The 24,807-nt window shown below is 39.3% G+C and overlaps 1 protein-coding gene across 4 annotated transcripts in view; it reads left to right on the top strand.

The window, feature by feature from the left end:
* Positions 1-924: 924 nt before the first annotated feature.
* The window catches only part of LOC115227663 (NF-X1-type zinc finger protein NFXL1-like), a 24,498-nt gene continuing 615 nt past the window's right edge, over positions 925-24,807 (top strand). The window contains exons 1-9 of one of the 4 annotated variants that reach the window (XM_036498686.1): positions 958-1,073; positions 4,063-4,100; positions 11,211-11,314; positions 11,423-11,631; positions 13,813-14,001; positions 14,915-15,027; positions 15,628-15,755; positions 19,850-20,028; positions 20,385-20,546. In XM_036498686.1, the coding sequence (XP_036354579.1) occupies positions 11,433-11,631; positions 13,813-14,001; positions 14,915-15,027; positions 15,628-15,755; positions 19,850-20,028; positions 20,385-20,546 (970 nt within the window). In that variant the 5' untranslated portion in view covers positions 958-1,073; positions 4,063-4,100; positions 11,211-11,314; positions 11,423-11,432. Of the gene's footprint in view, positions 1,074-3,923; positions 3,943-4,062; positions 4,101-4,483; positions 4,616-11,210; positions 11,315-11,422; positions 11,632-13,812; positions 14,002-14,914; positions 15,028-15,627; positions 15,756-19,849; positions 20,029-20,384; positions 20,547-24,807 lie in introns of those variants that run through there. The other 3 variants (XM_029798421.2, XM_036498687.1, XM_036498685.1) reach the window with 3 other exon arrangements.

The following is a 24,807-nucleotide window of genomic DNA, read 5'->3' as shown; positions in this document are numbered from 1 at the left end:
ATTATTAAGAAGAGCAACAATAATCGGTTGGTTGCCATGTACAATAACGATGATAATGGTATGTTGGTGACAGTGAAGGCAGACATTTGGGTGGCTGTGTATACAGCTTGTGGGGATATATATATATATAACACAAACACGTCTGTGTATACACACGTGTATGTGTGTGTTGTGTAATGTTTATGAGGTTCTTTCATTACTAGACTTTTAATGAAAAGTCCAATATTTTGTTCGATGTATACATACATTTGTTTGCGTGTACAAACTATATAATATAGAATTTCCAAGGTATTTAGAGTAGACATTGTATATGTACATATATATTATGTGTGTGTATATGTTTGTAAGTTGTGTGTGTGCGCGCGTAATATGTCTGAGTGTAAATGTGTCTGTCTGAGGGAAAAGAAAGGTAAGAATAGAGTGACAGTGAAAAAGAGAAAGACAAAGAGGTAAGAGGAGTAACGTGGTGGCAGTAATATCGAATGAAAGAGGGATAGCGTGAGGAGGAGGAGGTAAAATTGTAACTTAACGTTAGTCTCTTAATAAGACCAAATGTTTTTGTTTTTGAAAACAAAAATACCTAGCTTTTAGATGTTTTTAACTTACCTTGCGGCTTGGTCTCCGCCCGGATTTTTTTTAACCTTATGTGGATTCATAAGCAACACTTAGCAAGAAAAGTTATTTAAATTTCCTCTCAGTCATTTGAATAATCTAGAAATGATAACTTGGAAGACGCCAACCAGTTGCCTCGCCTACCCTCGTCGTCAAATCAACGTTCCCGTGACCTTTTACATTTTTTGTCGCTTAAACAGTTAAAAGTTAAAAATGAAATACAATTGGCTTTTTAATTCAATTTTTTAAAGATTAATTCAGAATTTTGGTGTTCCAACAAATCATATTGATATTTTTAAAAATTCATAACAACAATAATAATAATAGTGTTGCATTCTAATACACAAATAAAGAAACAAATAAAAATTAGCCTAGTTAAAACTCCCATCATGCAATGTTCCATACTATGGCTGCCGATAACTTAATCGTCTGCTTTGTTGCAATTTTTTTCACTAACAAATGTAAGTATATTTAAATATGAATGCAACAATGTTTCGTATTTTTTTCGTATATATTATATCATATTATCCTACTTTCATAATTCCTCATTCAAATTGTGTTGTTAATATGTGAATAATCATTCCAGAATAAACATATCTTGTCGCTACTTTTCAAAGACATGTCTGTCTTATGGAACGTGATGTACTGCCCGATACATACACATACTTATATATACATAAACATAAGAAACATTTTAGAGATGCTGTCGAAAACGATCTTAAGACTTTTAGTGTGGATGTTGAAGACTGGGAGCAGATGACGAAAAATCGATCGGTTTGGAAAGAAGTGATCTGCGGTGGTTGTGAAGTATTTGAGACACTGAGAATCGAACGCTCCATCTTAAAACGAGCACTTTGTAAACAGGACTTGACTTCAATTCCAGACACCTTACTGCCTGAAAATGTAATATCTGCAGTAAGGCGTATTCGTCCAGAAGCAGACTTGCTAATCATATAAGATCCCATCACGGCATTTACTAATTGATAAGATGGCCTTCTGTAAAGAAGTGGCAATCACCATATCTATATATATGTATATATATATATATATATATATATATATATATATATATATATAATGCGACACGTCAGAAATTCGTTACCAACATACATGTTTCCATTTACTTTCTCTTTCCAGGATTTTTTATTTTATTTATGTTAATATACATTCTCTTGGGCAAATAAATGTATGATGTATGTATTTTATTCTGATTACAAGGAGTCTACCGACCATTATGCAATAGACAAATATAACCGAACATATATGTGTGTGTGTAGGCACATGAACGTAATTATATCATAATTTTTAACAGGTTTCCATCGAGATGTGATTTTTTTTTCCGACAAGTCTTGTACTATTTTCTTCCCTTTTAAATAATAATAATACAGCAATATATATGGCCAGAAACATGAATATTTAATCTAATGCCTCAAAGAAGATTTAAAACGTCCATATGGACCAACTTTATGTAATATTCCTTCCAAACGTTTCAATGAATTTATAAATCCAAATACGCTTCACTTTTGAATTTGCAAAAATATATTATCATTCTTCAGTGTGAACATAAATGTACTGAATAGACCAAATGGTATTATTTGAAAGGTCGTGTTCGTTCGGGTGACAGAACACCATTATGGGACCCGGGCAAATCATACCACTGGACCCTGTAGAACTGAATTATTGACAGCAGGCCACAACACAAATCAGAATTGAGCTCCTAGACAAGTGATGGCTTCCAGTCAACTGGCCATTGTCTCCATGGCTTAAGGCGGCACTGGTCTTAGATATGCAACACACACACACACAAAACTGGTTGGAAAGCTTCGATTAATTGAGATTATTCAAGGCAATAAGTTGAGAAATCTTTTGAACGTCTAAAACTCTAAGTAAAATAACAATGAACTATGAACAATAATTACAGTAATATCAGCTTCATTATCTCTAAGAAAGGCAATGCAGATAGTGAAAGCAGTGGACACTTCGAATAAAGTTGTGACTTTATTATCGGTCACCCATATTTCATGTTATTTATTAGACCTTTTCCACGAGATATCTTATACTCAATTGGCAAGTCTTAGGGTAATTTCTAGGTCTTTTTATATTTTATTTTCATTAGTCAAGTTGGAAAGCAGTGCCCATGGACCATTAAAGGACACCAAGAATAGGGTGCGGAAAGGAGGGAAGTGACCTAACCCGAATACTTTAAAATAAGAGTGGACGCCGTGGAAGGTGGTGATGTTAAACAGAATGATGGAAACAACTGAGTAAAATATGCTTCGCTGATGGGTGTTTGATAATACCGAAACATGTTCTTGGCTTTTACTAGTTCCTTTCACAGACAAGATCCACTTTTACTTCTGTTGTTTATTTCCTCAATATTTCGGTTAGCTGATATTATTGGAGTTACCTCCCATACTTGTTTGGGATAAATTTGCAACACCTCCAGAAGAAGGATTTTTAAAAAGTTTTATCGATTAGATATGTAGATAATTTCAGTTGATCAAAGTTTTCTAAGCCGCTATTTAATGTATATTAGACCTTACCCTGTATATGGAGAATAATCGCTTTCCTTAGGTACTTTTCTGTCACCCCTGTTGTTAAGTTGGCATCGCCTGTCAGTTGACAACAACCCCGATGGATGTTACAAGACATGAAGTGAACCTCTGCTAAGTCGCTTGAGCTACTTGAACTAACAACCAAATTTCCTTCGGGTCGTACCCTAAAAAAGGGGGAAAAGATTCCCTGGATAATGGATACACTCTTCTACAAAAGGCGGGATTGTCACGATTTGACTGTCTTTGATCATAAGTTTGCTCGATAAAGTTGAACTGGAGTTAAACAACAGCAAGACAATACGAGCCAAGGAAAACGCCATAGATTCCAGATTTCCCTCAAACCACATCCTAATAGCTTAAAAAGTAAGAATATATTCAATAATATCGTTCTGGATACATTACGGCTCAATAAAGAAGACGGTGGACACAAGCTAGAACGTCAATGATTGTTATTCTGTTAGTTCAGGGCTGACCAAGAACTAAACACCGCATGGCCGATATAAGCCAACGAGAGAGAGAGAGAGTCTACGTGTTTCTCGAACTGCTAAAAATGCAACCTAATATCCCTCAAATTACAACCTCACATCCTACTGTCTAATGAAAACGCCCCTTGTCATGCACACAGTAGTGTTTGTAACTGAAACAGTTAAAAATCATTACTCGATGAGGGCTTACCTTGGGCTAAACTTTTACAACCTTATCGACAATATGCTGAGATTTTGCTGAGCGTGTAATTCACACATGAAAGTGTGTGAATGAATATATTGATCTAAAAGTGTGTTTATTTTTATCAACTGAATCTTTACTGTTTTTCCTTCATCCCCAATCACTCTATCTCTCTCTCTAGCTTGCTATTTCAGTAAACTTTTCATTTCTCTCTTTCTCTTTCGCGAAGGATTCTCCCGATACGTTGGACTTGTCCACTTCTTAACGGTAAAATAATTTCTTCCACTCTGTGAACATCTCTTGCACTTGAGGTTGTAATAGATGTTCTCTACCTGACGGACATGGGTCTGTTTGTATTTCTTTAGTGTTATATATTTTTTAAAAGTTGTGATATTCATTTATAATCTACACTAATCTAGTTAATTTCAATATTGTCGATTACATTTTATCGTAATTTGGAAACTCACCCCCACCTGTTTTTTAAACAATATGGTTAAGTTCTAATCATGTTTTCAAACGTTTTTCTGATGTTTTATTTAAATGCAAAATACTGTATAGTTTCTTAAATTGTAATAAAATTTCATTTCGTTTACACGTACTTAAAAAAAGAAATCCTCTCAAACACACGCGCGCGCACACATTTACAGGTTCACTCTAATCTGACGTTGAAACTAGAACATGTGACGTACTTTTAAGTCGTAGAAAATAAACTATAACCTATCGTCCGAACAAATAACCAGATGGCAGTGCTCCAGCATGACCGTAATCCCTGTGGTGTCGACGTAAGAATATTTGTTCAATTAGTTCAATTTTTTATACCCAGCTGTACAACATCCATCCTTTAGTCTCTTCATTATTTATCCCCTGTCGTAGCAATATGGCTTTTCTTCATTCTCTCACACCTAAACATTTCTTTGTTTTTTGGGGGTTTTTTTTTTCAAAGTCTAGGGCCTGGTTACTTTTTCTTCGTCATAACCTCTTAACCTCCTTTCATTTGCCCTGTGGACTTGAAACAGTGTCTGCTGCTATGTGTCATGTAAACGAATTTCTCAATGGTGGTTGTTGTTTAGCCGCAAGTCAACCCTGATTGAGCAGACTTGTCATCAAAGAAATGTACTTTTCAAACAAGAAAATCACGTTTGTATCAGAAAACATTGTTCACTCAGAATGACATTATGCGCTTTTTTTTTTTTTTTAATCTAAAATGATATGGAGATTTGGCTGTAATTTTTGACAGATTGAGTGAATTGTGTAGATCAGTCACGGGCAGCCTGCTGTTCGCTGGACTTCTGAGTAGCACGACTAAAAATTACCTTGAATTTTTTTAGTAATGCGGTCCGCCTAATGATGAACCATATCTCGTGACCCGCTTCACGGAAAAGTGCCCCATGTCTAGTGTAGAATCTCTCTAACTAGATATTCTATGGTCTTGTTATAGAGTGTCATTTTGCACTGTTTTATATATCAATCAACTGACAAGGGAAGCAACAAGGTCGTGAATACTTAACTGTTGCCCTTTTTCATCGTGTTTCTTGACCAAGGACAAACAGTTTATTTTCAACTTAGATTGTTGTTAGAAACAGGTGCCCATTTTATCTAAAATATCTTCTCCCGTTGATGATTTATCTCATTGGCTTTAATAAGAAAAGCTGGGGTTAAGCACCAGTGTTTAAAACTCTCCAGGCTAAGAGGAGAGAGACCTTATTATTAAACACTGTCTTAAGAAGACAAAATCGAAATGGCTTGTTTCAAATGACACAGATGAAAAAAATAACCCAAAGAACAAGGAAGATCATGAACTTATTTATCTCAAATTTAGGACTACTTTTGTTTGAATAGTCCCTGAATTCAGAATAAAAAGATAACTGACAGAAACATTTCTAAAAGACTTATAGGCTGTACATAACAGGTATACACTGTTTCTTTCAGGTCTGAGAGAATACACAACCTATTCTGCAGAATTTGGCTGTGTGAAGTTCAATGTAGTTGTTCAGCTATAACTATTATTTTTGTTATCCAGTGGCTTTGTTGGTAATTGCATTAGGGTTATACAAGGTAGATCTGATCACTGTAGTAGCTTTGTTTTGTTGTGGCTTGTAGTGTAGTTGTTCTGCTGTTGGCTGGTGACCCTGACATTTAACAGATTTTATTATTTCATAATGTGTTGGTATTTTACAAATAGTAACAGCAGTAATTACATACTGGGAGAGAAGGAAAAACTGTGCAGTGATCAATGAAGTTACTTTGTGTGACATTGTGTGAATGTTTAGTTCAATCTGTCCAAGAACCTGGACATGTCTGCACAAATATCTGAAACCAATTGATGTGGCAAAATGGAGGCATATTGCACAGCTGCCACAACATTCTGCCTTGCAAGAGATTGAGACATGAAAGAGTCAGCCGGTTTCAACACTCTGCAAAGAATTTAGGCACCAAAAGCAGAAGATTCTGGATGATTGAATCTCGTGGTGGCTTGATGCAGATGGGTAAAAAATTGATCATATGATACTAAGTAGCTTGCTTGTGATATCTGACTGGTGACCTAGTGATTTAGTTTTGAATCGCCACTACGTTTCTAACTTCAGTTTGTATTCAGAATTTGTATATTCTCTTGTTCTTTCCATGGAGTTAATTCTTAATAATAATAATAATTTTGATAACCTGTTGTTGCTTCTAATTCTAGAAGGATGATGAAGTTAGTGTATGGAATTCAATTGTCTTGCTGAAAACCATTATACATGTGTGTGGAAGATAGCTCTTTTCATCATCATCATCATCGTTTAGTGTCCGCTTTCCATGCTAGCATGGGTTGGACAGTTCAACTGGGGTCTGGGAAGCCAGAAGGCTGCACCAGGCCCAGTCTGATCTGGCAATGTTTCTACGGCTGGATGCCCTTCCTAACGCCAACCACTCCGTGAGTGTAGTGGGTGCTTTTTACATGCCAGACGAGTCTGGCAAACGGCCACGATCGGATGGTGCTTTTTACGTGCCACCGGCATGGGGGCCAGGTGAGGCTGGCAACGGCCACAGACAGATGGTGCTTTTTACGTGCCACCAGCACGAGGCCAGTCGGGGCGGCGCTGGCAACGGCCACGTTCGGATGGTTCTCTTACGTGCCACTGGCACTAGTATCACAGCTGCAATTTCCATTGATGTTGATCGATTTCAATTCTCACTTGCCTCAACAGGTTTTCACAAGTAGAGTTTTGTATCCCAAGGAGGAACGGTATGCATAAGTGGACTGGCTACATCCCGTGTAGAGGCCACGGGTTATGGTCTCACTTGTCCTGCCGGGTCTTCTCACGCACAGCATACTTCCAAAGGTCTTGGTCTCTAGTCATTTCCTCAGTGAGACCTAAAGTTCGAAGGTCGTGCTTCACCACCTCGTCCCAGGTTTTCCTGGGTCTACCTCTTCCACAGGTTCCCTCAACTTCTAGGGTGTGGTACTTTTTCACACAACTATCTTCATCCATTCTCGCCACATGACCATACCAGCGCAAACATCTCTCTTGCACACCACAACTGATGCTTCTTAGGTCCAACTTTCCTCTCAAGGTACTTACGCTCTGTCGAGTATGAACACTGACATTGCACATCCATCGGAGCATACTGGCTTCATTTCTCGCGAGCTTACGCATATCCTCAGCAGTCACGGCCCATGTTTCACTGCCATGTAGCATGGCTGTTCGTACACACGCGTCATACAGTCTGCCTTTTACTCTGAGCTAGAGGCCTTTTGTCACCAGCAGAGGTAAGAGCTCTCTGAACTTTGCCCAAGCTATTCTTACTCTAGCAGTTACACTTTTAGCACACCCACCCCTGCTACTGACTTGGTCACCTAGGTAATGGAAGCTATCAACCATTTCTAGTTTTTCTCCCTGGAATGTGGCAGAAGTTGGTCTCAGAGCATTTTCAGTGTTTATTGCTCCTGAGCATCTGCCACATACGAAAACTATCTTTCTAGTTAGCCTACCTTTGACATTGCTGCACCTCTTATGTGTCCATAGCTTACACTTGGTGCATCTTATAGAGTTTCTACCTACACCTCTACTACAGATCGAGCAGGGCCATCTACCTGAAGGCGTTTGTGATTTGTCTACCATCCTACTTATTAGGACTTTGGTTTTAGCTAGATTGACTCTAAGGCCCTTCGATTCTAATCCTTGCTTCCACACCTGAAACTTCTCCTCCAGTTCTGATAGTGACTCAGCAATTAGAGCAAGGTCATCAGCATAGAGGAGCTCCCAGGGGCATCCTGTCTTGAATTCCTCTGTTATTGCCTGGAGGACTATGATAAATAGGAGGGGGCTGAGGACTGAGCCTTGGTGGACCCCTACCTCTACCCGGAATTCTTCACTCTACTCGTTGCCAACCCTCACCTTACTAGCAGCGGCCCTGTACATGGCTCGCACAGCTCTCACTAACCATTCATCTATCCCTAGTTTCCCCATTGACCACCAGATAAGGGATCAGGGGGCCCTGTCAAAGGCTTTCTCCATGTCAACAAAAGCCAGGTACAGGGGCTTATCTTTGGCTAGGTATTTCTTCTGCAGCTGCCTTACCAGGAATATAGCATCAGTGGTACTTTTCCCTGGCACAAACCCAAACTGCATCTCATCTAAACTAACTCTCTCTCTAATTAGTTGGGCTATGACCCTCTCCGTAACCTTCATTACCTGATCCAACAGCTTGATACCTCTGTAATTATTGTATCTAGGGCATCACCTTTACCTTTGTAGCAGTTGACTATTATGCTGCTACACCAGTCATTGGGTATGACTCCTTCGTGTATCACCTGATTAACTATACCGGGACTAGGCTATAGGCGACACTACCAGATATTTTGAGCATCTCTGCAGTGATTCTGATGGGCCTGGTGCTTTCTCTGTCTTCATGCTTCTAATCGCCTTAACTACCAAGGAACTGTCAACTCGGATAGCTGGTCCCTCTGTTGGGTCGACATTCAGCAGACTCTCTTTATCCCATTCATTTTCTTTATTCAGCAACCTTTCATAGTGGCGTCTCAAACCTCTCTCTTTGCATCCTCATTTAGCGCAAGTGAACCATCTTCCATGCGAACACATTTCTCTCCTACCACATCACAATTCTCTCTCACACACTGTCTTGCAACACGAAACACCTCCAGTCTTTGGTCTTTTAGATTTATTAATCATTGAAAGATTAACATTTAATCTGAATTATAAAAGAATGCAAAGATAAATCTACATAGATATTTATCAATGAAACACCATGCTTCAAACCTTTTAATCTTTGAATTACAGTTTTTTTTAAATTTATATTATTCTTTGAACACATCCTTAATAAGTGCTGGGGTACTGAGATAACACATTTCAATGAATCATATTTATTTATTTTTTCAATTTTGTATTTAAATCTTGCAAGCTTGATAGTCGAGATGAGACATCGATAATTCTTGGGAGACTTGTAATGAGATAGATCATATCATAGAATATTCACTTTGATATATTGATGCAGACATAGTTGAGTGGTTATGAAATTCATTTTGCAGCAACATGGTTTTGAGCTTAGTCCCTCTTTGTGACATCTTGGGCATGTCTTCAGGTATTACCTTACACTGATATATGCTTTGTGGGTGAAACTAGTAGGCAGAAACTGTACAGAAAGCTGTTGTGTGTGTTGTTACACACAACCTCTGAACAATAAAATAAGTGACATTGTTTAGATTCTTTAGTAAACAAATGTCTTGTAGCTCCACAGAAGTGGGGAGCAATGGGATGAAAAATACTCAAAAATAAATGGAGGTTGGTGACAGAAAGAGTATCAGCTGTTGAAAATTTGTCTCAATAACTTTCTTCTAACTCATGCCAGCATAGAAAACTGGATGTAAAAACGATGATGATAATTTTACTTTACTTCATCACATCATCATCCTAGGTCTAAAAAAGTAGTGACAAAGTACTGGGTTTCGTTCACACATCTATGTTTTTCTCTTCTACTAATTTTGCCATTGCACTTAGTAAAAAAAGAACCTATATTGATTTCAAAATTGTCTTTAAAAATATCTAACACCATTTGAAAATTCTAGTTTTAAATTTATTTTCTTCAAGCAACTTCAGTGGAGATTATTATTAGGTCATCAAGTATGAAATTTGTAGAAAAGAAAAAAAGTTTACTAATGTTTTATAAATACAAGGAATAGTTTTAGTCATCAAAGTATGCACCCATATTGTCAATACACTTTTGCCATTTCAGCGGTAGCTTGTCCAGCCCAGAACTGTAAAAGCCTGGCAATCTAGAGGCAATAAAATCTTAGAATTAAATTTTTTTCCTATCAAAAAGTTATCCAAATCCTGGAAGAAGTAGTAGTCAGTGGAGGCAAGATCAGGTGAGTATGATGGATGATAGAGAACTTCCAACTCCAACTCCTGTAGTTTCGCTAATGTCATTTTCACAATGTGTGGTCTGGTGTTGTAAAATAGGGGTGAATCTGTTGCTTAATCTAGGCTGTTTCTTTGTAAGTTTCTACATCATTTGGTCCAGTTGGCTGCAGTGTACTTTGGCTGTGATTGATGTGCCAGGTTTAATGAAATCATAATGGATCACACCTGCACCAGACCACCAAACATGTACCATCAGCTTCTTTTGGTGAATTTTGCTTTCTGGACTGTTGTTGTGGCTCATCTTTGTCCAACCATTGTGCTGAACATTTATGGTTGTTGTATTGGATCCATTTCTCATCACATGTTACAATTTGATTCAAAAATTATTCATTTTTGTGATGAGAAAGTAGCATAATGCAAGCTTCCAAATGTTGCTGTTTCTGATTTTCATTGAGTTCATGTGGAACCTACTTATCCAACTTTTTCACTTTACTGATTTGAACTAGGTGAGTCAATATTGTTTGTTTGTCAACACCAAACAACAACAATAATTCACAGGCACATTGAAATGGATCTGACTCAACAGTGGCTTTCAGTTCGTCATTATCTACCTTTGTTTCTGGTCAACCACGTTGCTCATTTGTGAGGTCAAAGTTACCAGAATGAAAGTTTGCGAACCAATTTGATACTCTCTGCTGTGTAATAACATTAGAATGAAATACTCTATTAATATTCTGAGCTACCTGTGATGTTGTATTTCCAAGAAAGAACTCCTATTCAAAACGATGAATTTCTGACTTATCCATCTCTAAACAAAAATAGAAAAAACGATTTATATAAGCTTTATAAAGATTTTCAAAATATAATAATGACACAAAATGAGCAGCTGTCGAAGTTTACCATATACCTTACTACAAATTTCATACTTGACAACTTGACAATTTAATTGGTGCTACATATAGCTATATTTCATATTTACATGTTTATTTTTATTTATTTCTAATTTTGTTTTTAGTATAATTTCTGAAGTAGAAAATATCCAAAGAGAATATAAAAGTTTATATGGAGAAAAGGAAGTCCCTTTTTTACTAGAAATATTTTTGGATTACGTTAAATCAGGTAAGCTTTCCTTTAGTTGATAATATTTCAATAAGTTCCTTTGATTATCTTGTTTAAAGAGTATAAATAATCTACTTTGACTTTAATGATCCTAATTTCTTTCTTTAGATAATCCATTATGGATAAAAAGCCAGCTTTCTTGAAAGGACATGGTCGAGGGAGAGGGCGAGCTTCAAGTAATCCACCTGCAAATATACAAGAAAATGGAGGGAGCCGAGGCAAAAGATTTAACCAAATCAATGAATCTAGCAAACCTGAAGTAAATGCTGCCTGTTCACCTAACATTCCTCCTAATCCATGGCATAAAAAGCCTCCTGGTATGTAAAAAAAATAATAAAAATAGAAATTAAATTCATAATTTATTGATTGTGTTTTTTACTGTTAAATCCTCATATACTGAGAAATAGATGTGACTGGACAAAACTGTTGCTCATTTGAACAGGTATGGGTTAATAGTTAGTTAGAAATGTTGATAAGAATGGATGCAGTTCTGTTAGCTTAGGCTCTTGGAAGTGAAGCAGTCAGAGTGAATATATTTTTTTATTTTATATTATGAGGCATGTACGCTTATATGGACACATACATATTTACACATTTCTGTATGAAATCGCTTGGAACTTGTTTGGAGAGTGTATTGTTGTTGTTGTTTTATGATAATCAAATTTTATTATTTGGCTGGTATTATTTTTATAGTTGTATTAATATCAATAATTTGGGAATTTTGACATGATTTAAGAATGAAATAGGATGTCCATTTATAAAAGATGTTAGACTCAGCTAATACAAGTCCATATATTGCAAGTTTGTTGAGGTGCAATAAACAGGACAAAGAGAAAAATTTAATCATGTGTCTCGGAGGGGAAAAAAAGCCTTGATAAAATTTCTTTTTTTTATCTTGAGTAGCTAATCCTTGCATGCTAACATGCATTTTGAGAAGATATATTTCACTATTCACTATTCAAATTAAATTTTTTTTTAATTCTTCGAAAAAATTTGTTTCTAGAATGGCCTTACCAATAACTGAAAAGATCAAAAATAATATATGGAAACTTTTCCAAATTTCAGTCTTCCAAGAATAATTACTTTTGTTAGAAACAATGGATCATGATGACACTAAATGAGAAAGTTGTGCTACATTGTTTCAGTGGTCACCTTTCATTCAATAACTTGAAATTTCCAAGAGTGGATATAGATATGAGAAAATTTTCAGCAGATTATATGATGATATTGACTAACCCCTCCATGATTCTCTATATGTTTTTTTCTAACTGAACTTATCTAAAGCATTTGATATAGTGGATTAAGGGTTTTCAGTGATTGGTGCAATCTATAGTATATTTCATTTTAAATAGTTGCTGTTAATTATTATAAAGGAAGCTAAATTAGAGCTGCTACTCATAATATTATATTGAACAATATTTACATTTGAGATCTTACTGCTTGATAACTTCAAATTTAATACTGTTGGCTATAATAATCCTTTCTACTATAGGCACAAAGCCTGGATTTTGTGGAGAGAAGAATGAGTCAATCACATCGACCCCAGTACTCCACTGATACTTATTTTATTGACTCTGAAAGGATGAAAGGCAAAGTTGACCTCAGCAGAATTTGAACCCAGAATGTTGTGGCAGACGAAATACAGCTAAGCACTTCGCCCAGTGTACTAACAATTCTGCCAGCACACCACCTTATTCTTAGCTTTAATAATGATCATTAAACTATTAGTGTTCTGTGTATTTCTCACTAATTTAAAAGTCTTGAAATGGACTTGCTAGTCTTCATCTTTTATGATTTACTTGATTCAGTCATTGGAAGAATTTAGTCAAGCAAATTTACCCTGTACTTATATTTTAAAGTGTGACACTTATTCTATCAGTCTCTTTTGCTGATTGTCTAAGTTACAGATACATCAGCAAACCAACACAGGCTGTCAAGCAACAGTAGGAGAGATGCACACACACACACATTTATATATGTATATAGTGGGCTTCTGTACAGTTTCCATCTACCAAACTCACTCGCAAAGCATTGGTCAGCCCAGCACTATAATGGACGACACTCACCCAAGGTGCCATGCAGTGGGACTAAACCTGAAATCACATGGTTGCAAAGTGAGCTTCTTAACCACACAGTCATGCCTGTGCTCTTTTAAGTTATTGAGTGGTGTAAAATAATATTTTTCTATCTTACAAATATAGTTTATTTGTAATTGAAAGCATTGATCTCTGTAGGTAAAGAAACATGCTTACAGCATATGAAGCTAAAGATCTTTGTTATGTCACACTGATATATATTTCTTAGCTTGGCCAACTAGGGCAAGCAGTATTGAGTGGTCTTTCTTTGAAATACAACATAAGATGATGTAGAAGGCTAGATACTTTAGGTATGTTGTTTAGAATAGATGGCTATTTCTTTAAGTGATTTATTTTCCACTTTCAATAAACATTAAATGGCTTCATTGATCAAATTTTGTTTTTGTTTTTCTTTCTTTTTAGTTACTGAAAAAAATGGATTAGAAAACAGTGCTGAAGAACGCTTTCAAAAAGCTAGTTCACAAATGCAAGAATCAATTCAAAGACATTTACAGTCAGCTCCTGAGCATTTTGAGGAAAGTGATTCGTCTGAAGATGATTTGGCTGATAATGTGTTAGACACTGTTTTTAAAGGATATTCTGGAACATATGGTAAAATAATCTTTTTAAATTGAAAATAGTCTCTTTCACAGTTTTATGAATTGTTTGTTATTTGATTACCAATATGAAGTAGTGATGGTAGTAGTAGTAGTAGTTTTTAACCTTTTTTTTTACATAAAGATAATGCATTAGGATATATACAAAATGGGAAATAGAAAATTTTGATGTTTATTTGTAAGGAGAAAAGAAAAAGTTCCAAATGAGAATCAAACTGATAGTAATGGTTATGATGTGTGTGTGTGTGTGTGTGTGTACATATTGACTAAAATAACAGTTTACTTTGCATAGCTGATTTTTTTTTTAGTAGAGGAGAGCAAGATGGGGAATATGTATTGATCACTTCATTCATATATTCTTGTTGCTTATGGGGAACAGTGAAACACTGAACTAATTAATCTAATATGAAGTATTTCTAGGTTAGCTATCTATCATTTTTGCTGTCTTCCGACCAAATAATGGTGATGACCAAGAATTATAACGCTAGTACAATAGAGTGTATAAATTCTGTATAAATTTCAATTCTCATCTAGGAAAAACTGATTTCTTTATTTGTCATGGATCAATGAAACAAGAAAACACACCATAGTATATCTAGCTTGAGGTCAGGGGTGTTAGTTATCGAAGAATGGGTATTCATTGTCTTTTAGAGTGAAACAAATAAAGAATTCATGAACATTTTCAAATCATTATACCTTATATGCTCTCATTATAGATTGTTTTATCTAATGTAGTCAACAAAGTATGAAAGTAACAACTAACTCAGGCTATTAAGATTTAATTATTTTACATTGTATTTGTGTGTATTTATGTACATTACATTGTGTGTGTATGTGTGTAAATGTGTATGTATGAATCATCGTCGTCGTCTCAAAAAATTTCTGTAAGTTTGTTTTTGATATTATAGGTTCTGGTGAAGTAAATAAAGTTACTAAAGCACAAGAAGACTTACTTCATTCATTTCGATCCAACACCTCAGCATGTCTTGTTTGTATTGAATCTATTAAGAAGACAGATGCTGTAAGTTTTTTTTTTTTTTTTTTTTGGTTTATTGGTATTTTTTATTTGTTAATGATATCTGCAAATTCTCTCACAATGAGTGTTGTTACAGTAGTAATATAGTCTTGGGCCAACACTGTTAAGCAAACCTATAATCAAAGACATTCCATCCTAATGTATCCTTTCCATATCTAAGAGGAAAAGAACTAATCTGAAAGATTTAGCTGTTATTTCTAGCAACTCGGGTGACCACCTACAGGCTCCCTCGTTTGCTTTTTTTTCTTTTCCTTCCTTACATTAATCTGTATAAAGATGCATAGCATATTGTTTTGGAAGTTGAATTCACAATCATTAGGTTACAGGTTCAGTTCTCAAGCTTTAAGCATAGTACTTCATTTCACAGTATTTCAGTCACTCAGTAAACCCTGCAACTGACTGCTTTCTCATTTTGGTAGTACTCCTGTATTCTCAACCAGAAAAAATATATAGTTGTCATTATTTCACTTTATCATTAAAATTATCACTCAATAATTTTGAAGTAGGATGATTTCTTAATTTTCCTAAATCTCTTATATTCACAATATTACATTGCACAATTGTTCTATTGCCTTTCCTTTATAGATTTGGTGCTGTCAAGGATGTTACTGCATATTTCACATTCAGTGTATCCAAAAGTGGGTACGTGAAGGTGTTCATCAACAAAACTTAAAACAAGAAAATGTTGAAGAAATGGATATTCCTTGGTATTGGTAAGTGTCCTTATTATAAACATTTACTGTTTTCTTTTAATTATTATTTTAAACAGCTTCAGTGCCTTGTAAATGGATATGAGTGGAAACTATGTGGAATCTGTGTGTGTGTGTGTGTGTGAGTGAGTGCATGTACGTATGCAGGCACGGCTGTGTGGTTAAGAAGTTTGCTTCCCAAACACATGGTTCTGGATTTAGTCCTACTGCAGAACAAGTGTCTTATGCTACAGCCTTGTACCAACTAAACCTTATGGGTAGATTTGATCAAGGGAAATTAAAATAAGCCCTTCAGGAGAAGTTTCAGGTGTGGAAACAAGGATTAGAATCGAAGGGCCTTAGAATCAACCTAGCCAAAACCAAAGTCCTTATAAGTAGGAAGGTGGACCAATCACAAACGACTTCAGGTAGATGGCCCTGCTCGATCTGTAAAAAAGGTGTAGGTAGAAACTCTATAAGGTGCACCAAGTGTAAGCTATGGACACATAAGAGGTGCAGCAATGTCAAAGGAAGGCTAACTAGGAAAATAGTTTTTGTCTGTGGCAGATGCTCAGGAGCAATAAACACTGGAAATGTGCAGAGACCAACTTCTACCATGTTCCAGGGAGACAAACTAGAAGTAGTTGATAGCTTCCGCTACCTAGGTGACCAAGTCAGTAGCGGGGGCAGGTGTGCTGAAAGTGTAACGGCTAGAGTAAGAATAGCCTGGGCAAAGTTTAGAGAGCTCTTACCCCTGCTGGTGACAAAAGGCCTCTCGCTCAGAGTAAAAGGCAGACTGTATGATGCATGTGTACGTACAGCCATGCTACATGGTAGTGAAACATGGGCCGTGACGGCTGAGGATATGCGTAAGCTCGCAAGAAATGAAGCCAGTATGCTCCGATGGATGTGTAATGTCAGTGTTCATAATCGACAGAGTGTAAGTACCTTGAGAGAAAAGTTGAACCTAAGAAGCATCAGTTGTGGTGTGCAAGAGAGACGGCTGCGCTGGTATGGTCATGTGACGAGAATGGCTGAAGATAGTTGTGTGCAAAAGTGCTACACCCTAGCAGTTGAGGGAACCTGTGGAAGAGGTAGACCCAGGAAAACCTGGGACGAGGTGGTGAAGCACGACCTTTGAACTTTAGGTCTCACCAAGGAAATGACTAGAGACCGAGACCTATGGAAGTATGCTGTGCGTGAGAAGACCCGGCAAGACTAGTGAGGCCATAACCCGTGGCCCCTACCTGGGACGTAGTCAGTCCACCTGTGCATACCTTCCTTCTTGTGACACTTGTGAAGACCTGTTGAGGCAAGTGAAAATCAAACCAAAATCAAACCAAATCAAAATAGATGAACATCAATGGAATTTGTATCTTTGTGGTACCAGTGCCGGTGGCACATAAAAAAACCATCCGAACGTGGCCGTAGCCAGTACCGCATCGACTGGCCTCCGTGCTGTGGGCACGTAACAAACACCATCCGATCGTGGCCGTTCGCCAGCCTCGTCTGGCACTTGTGTCGGTGGCACATAAAAAACACCATCCGAGCGTAGCCGTTCGCCAGCCTCGTCTGGCACCTGTGTCGGTGGCACATAAAATCACCCACTACACTCTCGGAGTGGTTGGCGTTAGGAAGGGCATCCAGCTGTAGAAGCACTGCCAGATCTGACTGGCCTCGTGCAGCCTTCGGGCTCCCCAGACCCCAGTTGAACCATCCAACCCATGCTAGCATGGAAAGCGGACGTTAAACGATGATGATGATATATATATATATATATATATATATATATATATATATAATGGAAAAACATGATGGAATACAAAAGAACAAATATCAAAATTATTTGATGGTGATGGTGCCACATAAAATGAACTGGTGATGGTACCATGTAAAAAGTACCCAGTACACTCTAAAATAGTTGGCATTAGAAAGGGTATCCAGCTGTAGAAACCAAACCAAAACAGATTATGGAACTTTGTGTGGCCTCTGGCCTTGCCAGTTCCTTGTCAAGCCATCCAACTCATTTTTGTTTAATACCTTCAAGTTATTTTTTACCTATGGTGCATGGAGTAGCCACTTTTACAAAGCTACAGTGATCAGGTTTGTTAGTTATATTCTAATCATGCAGCTATAGTCCTTTTAAAAGTGTAGCTTTATAACTTTAAGTGGTGTTAAACCTTCTGTTGGATGGCAGAGCAAGAATACATGAATAGCACCCAGTTTGAGTGTACATATAAAAAAAAACCATAAATCTAATTAAAAATTAATCTTGTGCTTAGCACCAATTTACTAATTCCTGATGATTCCTACAATAAATAATACAGAATTTTCAAGAAAAATATTTTTCTCCAGACTTTGTTGTTCATAAATATGTAATATTGAAAATATATCAACTTAAACAGGTGTAATCATCTATATTAATTTCGTTTTGTAGTTAGCAAATAACTTATATATATATATATCAGTGCCCCAGCATGGCCACAGTCCTTGGACTGAAACTAAAAGAGAAAGAAATATGTATATACATACATTTATGTTTGGATATATTTATCAATGTCTGGTTGTTTAACATCCGCCTTCCATACTGGCATTTTTTTAATTGCTGTAGACTCCCATGGTCATTTAAATCATTAAATGAAACAATGGATGATTTTTTTGCATTGTAGCATTATTTATGTTTATCATCACTTCAGCATGGCTGTTTCATAGGAACCAACATTACTACCATTTTATCCCAAGGAAGACACCTCGTCCAGCTGGTTGCTTGATGCAATCTGCACCCAGTATATATTGCAAACAGGGGAGTGAACCTCTACCAACTTCCAGCGACAGAACCACAGGACCATACAGTTTTGTGCTCATCCTCAGTGGTGGATACTCGTCCACTAGAGATAGCAGTAGTTTGCTTCAGCTCACATTCTCAATATAATTACTGCTTTCATCTCTTATAGAGATTTTCTAACTAGCATTATTTATATCTGGTAAATAAGTTATAGTAACATAATTAGTAGGATTGTTGCTATCTTTATATAAAAAAAAGACAAAAAAATGGTCTTGTCTCTAGTAACCTGACATTCTGAAAATTTATTTTGATTGATTGGAAGATTTCTGCCTTTTCATAATGGGAATTCAGCTGTTTGATCAACTGAATTTCTTGCTTGTAAAACGATGTGTAAGTGGAGACACATTCCATGGACATATAAACCATAACATAATTTTCAGGCAGACTCAACATGACACAGTGTATTAATTGAATAATAATAATAATAGCTACAATACCGAAAGAATTTTTGTTCTATTGTATTTAGAATGAGTCTACTACATTCATTATATCAAGTCCTTGTTATGCAACACACACCATTCTGTCTAATTGAGAAAGTTTATGTAGTTTCAGTTTTGAATTAATCGTTAGAAGTTAATTAATTCACACTGAAGTCAAGAGAAGTTGAAGTACCACATGAAACAGTGGGAAGCAAGAACCTGAATTGGATGCTAGATTTGCAGGTGCTGGTATTATAATGTGCCAGTTCCAGCATTCAATCCCCAGTTGAGGAAATGTTGATAAAAAAAAAAATTCAATTAGGTTTCTTACCTATCCTTACCTATGGTCATGAATGTTGGGTAATGACTGAAAGAGTACAATTATGAATACAAACAGCTGAAACTGGATTCTTCCAAAGAAGATTTGGTGTAACTCATCAGGGTGTGTTGCTCAGTGCCACTACTTCTCAGCATTGAGAGATCGTAGCTCGGGTACCAAGGACATGGGATTAGAATGTTACAGGAAATAATTGCAAGGCAACTTGCAGGAGACCTAGTAGTAGACCAAGAATGAGATGGTTGGATAATATCCATAATCTCCATTGGCCGTGCTTGAGAATCTAGCTGGAAAGTGTAATGACAGTTGCTACTGATAGGACCCCATGGGGGTGGCGCCTGAGACTGTGCCTCTATGACTCTCTCAGGCACAGTGAACAGAGAAAATGGATAGAAGTTATTAATTTTTAAATCCTCAAATGAAAATTTCTCTTGTTTATCATAGAAAAGTTTCCATATTTTCTATTTAAGATAGAAATACATGTTTAAAAAAATGAGGTTTCCTTTTTCTCTTCTAGCCCAAAATGCAGATTCGAATATAAACAAAAAGACTGTCCGGTTCGTTATAAATGTTTTTGCGGTCAAGTCGAAGACCCACGTTTTGATCCATGGTTAGTACCACATTCTTGTGGACAGACATGTGGAAAACAACTAATACCCCTCTGTGGACATTGTTGTTTATTACTCTGCCATCCAGGTAATTTAATATATTAATTACATATCTGCTAAAGCCATTTTCAATCTTTACTAAATATACACTCACTGATAATAGGCAAAAATTTCCTAAACCTTTCAACAACAACAATAATAATAATGCTTCAATCAGTTTGCTTCTATACTTACTTGTGTAACAATTAAAATTATGTAATAATATGTTGAAGAAACTAGTTTCTTTTTTAAAATAAAGTGTAAAATCTTTCTTTTTTGTTGTAAATTCATAGCATTCCCCCCTTCCCATTTAAAAAACTTTTCATTTGGTAGTAATGTTAAATGTTAGTGTTGTTTAAATGTATTATATATTTGTACTATAATTTGTCGCTGGGTTATATTCAGGTCCTTGCCCTCCATGTCCTAAAATATTGAAAGCTCTCTGCCATTGCCAACAGTCTCCAGCAAAAATGCGACGCTGCTCTGACAAAGTATGGTCATGTGGGCAGCCTTGTAGACGTCTTTTACTCTGTCAACAACACTACTGTCAACAAGCATGTCATGAAGGTAGGCAGATATGGTTATCAAATTTCTGTATATTTCACATATTAAAATAACATTTCACAAAGAAATGGATTTCATAATAATTCATATTTTCTTGGGGTTTTTTTCCCTGTTCACATTTTTTATAAGATCACATTGGTGGGATGGCTTTTTTTTTTTTTTTGGTTGGAGCAATTGTTTTTTTCAGTTGGATGTTTAGATGGTTATCTTTCAGCTAATAACTGAACTGTAAAGAAAGAATAAAACATTGATTAATTAGTTACAATTTTTACACAGGACACAACACAATGATTTTTTGAACTCTGAAGTTACAGAGATATTATATACACACACGTATTCTATGGTTGTGGGATGACGTCAGCAGCTGGGTGCGTTGACCGGAAGGGGCAGCTGTCAGGCGTGCGCAGGCAGCGGTCAATTGGGCTTTTTCCAACGTGGGTCATCCAGGTGACAAGACGTGTGAGGACATCGCTAAGGGTTTGGGTTAGCAGCTGCTATCGTTAGTGTTCGTGTCAGGGCTGTGTCGAAGGACTAGTTACCACTGGAGGGTCTCCATCGCGAGGAAGAGAAGGTAGGTGCCTTTATATTCAAATCGCGCACGCACCACAAGCTATTTTGGCCGTTCTTAAACATTTACATTTGAACATGATTCGTTGCCACGATGTCTGCAAAAATTAGGATCACCAGCGATGTCGTCAGACCTTTTAATGGCGAAGGCAATGTAGTGGCCTGGATTCACAAAATCAGGCTGGTGGCAAGACTGCAAGGTATAAGCGATGTGGCGAGTCTTATGGCGCTGTATTTAGAAGGGAGCGCCTTAACGCTATACCTAGAGATGGATGAAGAGGAACGGCTCAGTGAGGAGAACATAGAGCGATGCTTGCGGGATGCCTACACGGAATGCAAATACACAGCTTTTGCTAAGCTAGGTGCAATCAGGTGGACGGGAGGCCAAGTGGATGACTATGCATCAGAAGTTAGAAGGTTAGCGACTCTGGCTGGGTTTGCGGGAGAAGGGCTGGAGAGAGCAGCCCGGCTGGCGTTTGTGAATGGGTTCCCCGACGATGTAGGGATTCACCTACGACTGCCCGAGATTAAAAAGATGCCGCTGAGCGAACTTGTGGCTCAGGCTCGTGTGTTGACGAGACACTCTGGGCGGAAGGCGATAGCGATGGCGGTGACGGAGGTGCGTAAAGACGGACGACGTCCCGAGAAAGACGTACAGAAGCTTACCATGCAACGAGAGCGGCCGTTCTCAGGACGGTGTTTTAGATGCCAGGGACCTCACATGGCGCGGGACTGTATGCAGCCGGGTCCCGTTTGCTATCGATGCAGGCAGACAGGGCGCATTGCCCGTGATTGCGACCAGGGAAACGACCGTGGGGAAGTTGCTGCCTCTCGAACTTTCCCCGCAAACGAGTAGAGGCACTATTGGAGACGCTGCCATTGATTGACGTGGAGGCCGAGAGGAAGACGTTCAAGGCCCTCGTGGATACGGGCTGTACGACAACCCTTGTGACTTCGAGGGTGACGAAGGAATGGAACGGGGTGAGTAGTGTCCGGGCGGTCGACGGCAGCGAAATCCATTGCAGAGGCAGCAGCAAGGTAAAGATAGTGGTGTGCGGTGCGACACTAAGGCTGCAGGCAATTGTGGCCGAATGCGTGATAGATGGAGGTGATGGGGATGGACGCCATCAACTGCCTCGGTGGCGTCAGTGTTGTGGGAAATGAGGTCATGTTTGGAAGCGTGGGGGCGTCATGCACTGCAAGTCAGGATCGCCAGAGAGAGCAGAGCCCCGCGAGGGACTGCGCCGCTTACACCATCGAGGACAAAGACTTTCAGGCGGCGTTCGATGGTCGGCGGTGGATGATAGAGTGGCGATGGAAGGACGAGCCCCCAACGCTGGAAAACAGGGTGAGCTGTTACCAGCATACCCTGAAAGGCCACGCCAGGGTCGAGTTTGAAGACGAGGTGGAGAGGTGGATCGAGGAAGGGGTCCTTGTCCCTTGGAAGGAGAGGTAGTGGGCGGAGTGCTACCCCTGATGGCGGTGGTGCAGACTACGAAGGGAAAAGTCAGACCGGTGCTGGACTTCAGGGAGCTAAACCAGCACATATCGTGTCACACGAGAGGTGAGGCGACAGACGTTTGTGGCGAGGCGTTACGTAAGTGGAGACAGTCGACTGAGGCAGCGACGATTGTCGACTTGAGATTGGCATACATGCAGTTCCATGTGATCGACAAACTGTGGCGATATCAGCTGGTGCGGTACAAGAGCCGGACGTATTGTCTAACCAGGCTGGGTTTCGGGCTGAATTCCGCACCGAAGATCATGGCGGCAGTGTTTAGGTCCGTCCTAGGGAAAGACGGCAAGATTAGAAAGGCCACCATTGACGACATTTTGGTGGACGAAACTGTAGTGCCAGCCAACGAGGTAGTTAGTCATCTGGAGAAGTTCGGACTGATTGCTAAGCCACCGGAGTCGATTGAAAGGGGAGCCACGCTGGGGCTGAAGCTGCAAAGAGCTGGATCGGGTGAATTGGTGTTCCGGAGAGGAAATGAGATCCCAGAGCTGAGTTCCAGCGTCAGCAGGAGAGAGCTGTTCTCGGTGTGTGGGAAGTTGGTCAGTCACTACCTGATCGCTGGATGGCTGCGCATGGCGTGTAGTTACACCAAGAGACGAGCAGAAGGGGAGAGGTGGGGTGACAAGGTGGGAGAAGGGACAGTGGCGATGATGCAGGAAATCCTAGAGAGGATGAGAGCGGAAGACCCGGTCAGGGGGAACTGGTACGTGCCCAAGACGGAATGCGGGACCGTCTGGTGTGATGCCAGCAGTATAGCGATAGGGGTGGTGTTGGCAATCAAAGGCGCTGCGGTGGAGGACGCAGCCTGGCTTCAGAAAGCAGATGATTTCAACCACATCAACGTCACCGAATTAGACGTGGTGCTGAAAGGGGTGAACTTGGCCTTGAAATGAGGGCTGCGCACGATTGAAATCCGGACGGATTCGGCCACTGTGCTTGGCTGGGTAGGATCGGTAATCACCAGTGAAAGGAGAGTACGGACGAAAGGTGCTGCGGAGATGTTAGTGAAGCACCGTCTAGGTGTTCTAGGTGAATTGATCGCCGAGTTCGGACTGAAGCTGAGCATGGTTTTCGTGCCTTCGGAGAAAAACAGGGCGGACGTACTGACCTGGGTGAAAAGAGCGTGGTTGGAAGAACCGGAGGAGGCCCCGAAAGGGATAGCTGCGGCATGTCGGTTGGATGACTCTGAACTGAAGAAACTGCATGCTATGCATCACCTGGGTGTGGACAGGACCCTGTATCTGGCGAAGAAAATTGATGCTGACGTCACTAGGAGAAGCATCCGGAAGGTGGTCGGGAGCTGCGACAGGTGTCAGTCCATCGACCCTGCTCCGTGTGGGCATGAACAGGGAAGCCTTTCCGTGGAGCAGAACTGGAAAAGGCTAGCTGTGGATGTGACACACTACCGTCAGCGAATGTACCTGTCCATGGTCGACTGCGGGCCGGGCCGGCTGGCCATTTGGAGGGAGTTGAGATCGGGCATTGCTGACGAGATCGCGCAGATCCTGAATGGGATATTCTTAGAGAGAGGTCCCGTGGAAGAACTACTGATGGACAACGGAGCGGCGTTTCGTTCGGAAGCATTTAGGGTTATGCTTGATTGGTGGAATATGCGACGCTTGTTCAGAGCAGCGTATAGGCCGAGCGGTAACGGGATCGTGGAGAGGCACCATTGGACAGTCAAGGCCATAGCGGAAAGAGGGCACATTTCGCCGCTTGAAGCAGTTTTTTGGTACAACTTGTCTCCCCGATCCGGACAAGCTGAGGAATCTGTGCTGCAGAGAGCTGTGTTCAAATATGAATGGAGACACCTGAGCAAAGCTCCGGAGGATCACGAAGAAGAGAAGGGACCCGTTCGCGTGAAAATAGGGGAGGAAGTCTGGGTTAAGCCACCAAAGGCACGCTCAATGGAGCAGAGGAACGGTGACGGCGGTCAATTCCAGAAACAACGTATCCATAGATGGAACGCCACGACACGTCTTGGACCTTCGCAGGTTTATCGCTTTGACGGACGACGATTCTGGAGAGGGGGAGAACGAGGTGCCCAGCTTGAGAAGATCTCGACGAGCAAGGCGCTCTCCCGGTTGGATGGTGGACTACGACATGGAGCGGAGAGATTGTGATCTTTAAGATCAGGGTGGCGTGTGGGATGACGTCAGCAGCTGGGTGTGTTGACCGGAA

This window comes from Octopus sinensis, unplaced genomic scaffold (genome assembly GCF_006345805.1).
Source record: "Octopus sinensis unplaced genomic scaffold, ASM634580v1 Contig06833, whole genome shotgun sequence".
NCBI lineage: Eukaryota > Metazoa > Mollusca > Cephalopoda > Octopoda > Octopodidae > Octopus > Octopus sinensis.
The sequence above is the reverse complement of the archived record's forward strand: the minus strand, read 5'-3'. Positions and strand labels throughout refer to the sequence as shown.